The sequence below is a fragment of the Capsicum annuum genome, unplaced genomic scaffold (assembly GCF_002878395.1).
Source record: "Capsicum annuum cultivar UCD-10X-F1 unplaced genomic scaffold, UCD10Xv1.1 ctg2819, whole genome shotgun sequence".
Classification (NCBI taxonomy): Eukaryota; Viridiplantae; Streptophyta; class Magnoliopsida; order Solanales; family Solanaceae; genus Capsicum; species Capsicum annuum.
The window spans coordinates 33399-37527 of NW_025834606.1; the positions used below are offsets into that span (position 1 = coordinate 33399).

A 4129-nucleotide genomic window follows, 5' to 3' on the forward strand; every position below is an offset into this window, starting at 1 on the left:
TAATTAAGCAACTACTTTGCACATGATTCTATGATCAACAAAATTCTATAAAACTGAACACTAACATCTAAAAACCAGCAACTAAGTTAATAAAACATGGCTAAAAAAGATGGATAATGTCAGCAACTTCTCTAACTTTTACCACAGTAACTAAGGCAATAGGTAAAAACATTTAAGGAAAATACTTTTTAAAGGAAGCAACAAAGGTTTCCAAGTTGGAATGGGATTCTTGAATTAGGTTCAAAAAAAGGAATGAGATTCCTTTGAAGGAAAAGCAAAGTGACAAAGCAAGTATCAACATCTATAAATATCCAAGAGCTTCTACAAAGTTGTTTGCGAACTGATACAAAGCAAAGGCAAAAGCAGAGATTGATTCTTGAAGTGGCGCGTGAAAAACTCCTTGAAAGAACATGTCCACACATAGTAGAGTCTAGGAAGAGTTTAGCTTGATTGTATAAGGGTTGTTCTTTGAGAGGTAATCATTTTGATTCATAGTTCCAATGTGTATAAACTGGAATAGTAGTTTGTCTTCAAGTTGGCATAACTTAGAGATTTGGGATCACATACAAATTTTAGTTGCAGCTCGTATGGAATGCTAAAAATTCCCAATTCTTAATTGCTTAGTTTACTGGAAGTGCTAAAAATACTCTTTCACCCTGAAAAGCAGGGAAAACCCCACAAGGTTTCCTCTAACATTCTTTGTGTACAAGTCGGAATCAGTTATATGTATCCACGATATCCATTCAGCTTCATTTGGACTTATTTCAGGTTCTCTTCACATTGGAAAAACATTCAAAGATGTAATTATAGGAAAAAAATTGTTTATACCAAACCAAGTTTTTAACACAAATGTTATCAGGATTATGGTTTACAACATATGACTGTAAATCTGGTAACAATATAGGACTAGAAGTCTGATACTAAATACAACAGACACATCGGAGAAACCAAACAGATCATTCAAGGCTTCATCATTTCGATCCATGCCAAGTAGTTGATAATGTTCAACAATAGCTTCCACATCCTGGAATAATAGTACAAAACAAGTTAAGGTCGAATCTAACAACATTTTCACATGACTTGTAAAAACAGTGTAACACATTACAAAAATTGCCACCATGTTTAAGCAAAATCAATTGCATAGATGCAAGGGAATCATCATTACTCAATGTAAAAGGATTTTTCATTCAACTGGGTAGCAATGAAACAAACATACGTGTTCAGCTAAAGTAAAGCCCTAAACAAAATTTTCCCACGATTATGGATAGTTGGTTTTAAGGCTGAACTACTGTCACTACCAAATTAGCTCAAGTATCTATAGAATGAATATTCTTTTTTTACACCAAACGTATAAAAGAATGTAACTCTTCCATATCAGAAAAGAAAAAAAAAATAAAAGTTTCATACCTCAAGGTAGAGCCATCACACCCGATCCTTCTTAAAGCACATTCATGCAAATTACAACATACAAACAAAGGAATGAGGACATTTAATTAGCGAGATCAAGGTTCAGATCTATTTTTTAAAAAAAAACAGAGGAGAGCAAATACATCAGAACGTATTACTTTAGACAATCATTTCCTCTCTCAATATCCTGTTAGATTTCTTATATTAGTGTCTACAAAAGCCTCATAGCCGTAGGTCATATCTATTAGGAATGCACGAGGATATATCCTCTTCCAGCAAAGATGTATGTTAAGCGGAACGAGATTAACCATAAATGGTGTAAATTTTCATAATAGGTAATTAACTGCTCCCTCCGCCCTATTTACACGATCAGTTTAGCTCATAAAATTGTCCCAAAATAATAGTCACTTCACAAATTCAAGAGTAAAGTTGGTAACTGTTTCCAGCTATACCCTTAACATTAAAGAATTTCCTCATTACGATGTTTTATGTTCAATATGTGCGAGGAGATACAATAAATGTTACTTCTCACTTCTTCCATGAAAAGTCTACTGAAAAAAGTTAAACATGATCCTACCAAACAATAAAACACATACCTGAAAGATTCGATTGAATATATCTCTCACCCTTAACGGCCTCTTCCATCTTAAAAGTGTCCTTTATTGCATCACATGTACAATTAAGTATTTTGGACTTTTTTTCATCTTTCTTTCCTTATATTCTTAATTAACAAGTCGAACAACAGAAATTTGAGTCTTGTTTGAAATTATAATCGTAGTTGTTCTTGTTTTTATAGTGATGAACCCTTTCAAACAAGGATTATTGCAGCCTTGTTTCCTAGAAAACCAATATACCACAACCTAATAACTTTTTGTTTCATGAATTATGATATAGTAAAAGGGCAGCCCGGTGCACTAAAGTTACCGCTATGCGCGGTGTCAGGGGAAGGGCCCCACCACAAGGGTGTATCGTACGCAGCCTTACCTTGCATTTCTGCTAGAGGTTGTTTCCAAGGAACTTTACCAATTACTCCAAGCTCCTCTTCATGAATTATGATATAATAAAGAAGAGAAATGCTTACAAGAAATACAATCAATTATAATGAATGGACTCATATGTATTCAATGTTTGGTCACCTTATCGGGGAAACCATATTCAATGTATTATCCTATATTCGGCAAATTAAAAAGTGCATACTGAGAAGAATTCTTAAAAGTTATCAGCAAAGTGATTGTGAGGTTTCATGGATACGACGTCCCTGGTTAGATATTGATAAGGATTTAAGAAGGTTTTCTAGGTAGATTTCTTCAGCAAAGCATCTCCCAACATCAACAACATGCTTTAGTTCTCTCGTTGAACCATCATATATCATGATAACTGGTGGAAGTAAAATCAAGATGTCGCCATTATTTGACTGGCAAAAATGTATTATCGAGAGTGTGCTTTGGGGTATACACATACGTCCTCCAGCATTTCGAGGATATTTGATGTTGAACAATTTTGTCCAAGATACATCAACTCCACAGTGCTTCAAAATCCATAAATTAGAGGTGGTAGCATGTAGATGACTCGTGTAAAGCAGTGCAAGGTTACTTTCCATAACTCCCAGTTCGAAATAAGAATCGTCTTCTCCAGAAAAGGGAAGCTCCATGCTTTCCCATGTTTCATCTGCTACATCAAATGATATGATGCTGCGCGCATTGTGATCATTAAATTCCGTAGATGAAACCCAATAAATCTTCTTGTTGACAAATTTACCAGAATCATTTACTAGATAGATGTGCTGAAGCTGGTCATGGACTGTTCTCAAAGAATCAGTCCTTGAACTATAAATGCTGACCACAGTCCTCATATTGGAAGGGCTGAACTCATCATCAGTAGAACTACAATAATCAACAAATACTACTTTGTACTCGTCATTTGACTTATCATATCCAAAACCATATCGTTCATCGAAAGAGAGAATATCTTTCCTAAAATTATGTAATTCCTTTGACTTGCTAATGGTGGGGTTCCATATAATTATCTCCCTTGGCTGATTGAATAGACAAATTAATCCATCCACAGACCCCACAGCTCTAGATAATAAATATGATTTTTGGATAGGAGAATTAATGGGAAATAGCTCAGTGCATTGTTCTTCATTAAACAATGGAGGGAAAGAACAGAAATTGAAATTTCCTCCAATGCCGGTAAGTAGAACTCTATGATGGCTGTATTCTTTGTCATTAGAAATTAACTTCAGATGAGTCTTGATGAAATCAGGGCTAGAGATTAGTTTATGCCAGGGTTTTGAAACGCACATGAATCTCGACAACAATTTGGTGGGCAACCTTAAGAGGATCTCTATTATGATTTCATCAGGGATTATCGAATCACTCAATGGAGTTGCAACTAAAGAAAGAAATGATGACATCGCAGACAGAAGAAGTTCAATTGCATGAAGTAAGAGTTAGGTACAGATGTTTTTCTCAAAGTGAGGAATGCTAGCAGACTGCACAGTTTGTGCCCTAAGAATCTTCTTCTATATATATAAAAGAGAATCCTTAGCCCGGCACGTGGCAGAACCAAATTAGGAATTGCATTTAGGATATCTAATTTTATAGAATTTAGATAGTTACTCTTCAATAATCTTCTATATATATATATAGATAGAAAAGAGAATCCTTAGATTGGTGACATGGCATAGACAAATCAGGTATTGAATTTATTATTCTTTTCA

At 34.7% G+C, this 4129-nt stretch overlaps 1 protein-coding gene across 1 annotated transcript; it reads right to left on the reverse strand.

Moving 5' to 3' along the window:
- Positions 1 to 2626: 2626 nt before the first annotated feature.
- On the reverse strand, positions 2627 to 3823 carry LOC107846582 (F-box/kelch-repeat protein At3g06240-like). Its single transcript, XM_016690935.2, has one exon. It carries the CDS (start codon positions 3821 to 3823, stop codon positions 2627 to 2629), a length of 1197 nt encoding a protein of 398 aa, XP_016546421.2.
- Between the last annotated feature and the right edge of the window lie 306 nt (positions 3824 to 4129).

Excerpts from the sequence above, each read along its gene's own strand:
- LOC107846582 (XM_016690935.2), bottom strand. The coding sequence starts at position 3,823 with ATGTCATCATTTCTTTCTTTAGTTGCAACTCCATTGAGTGATTCGATA.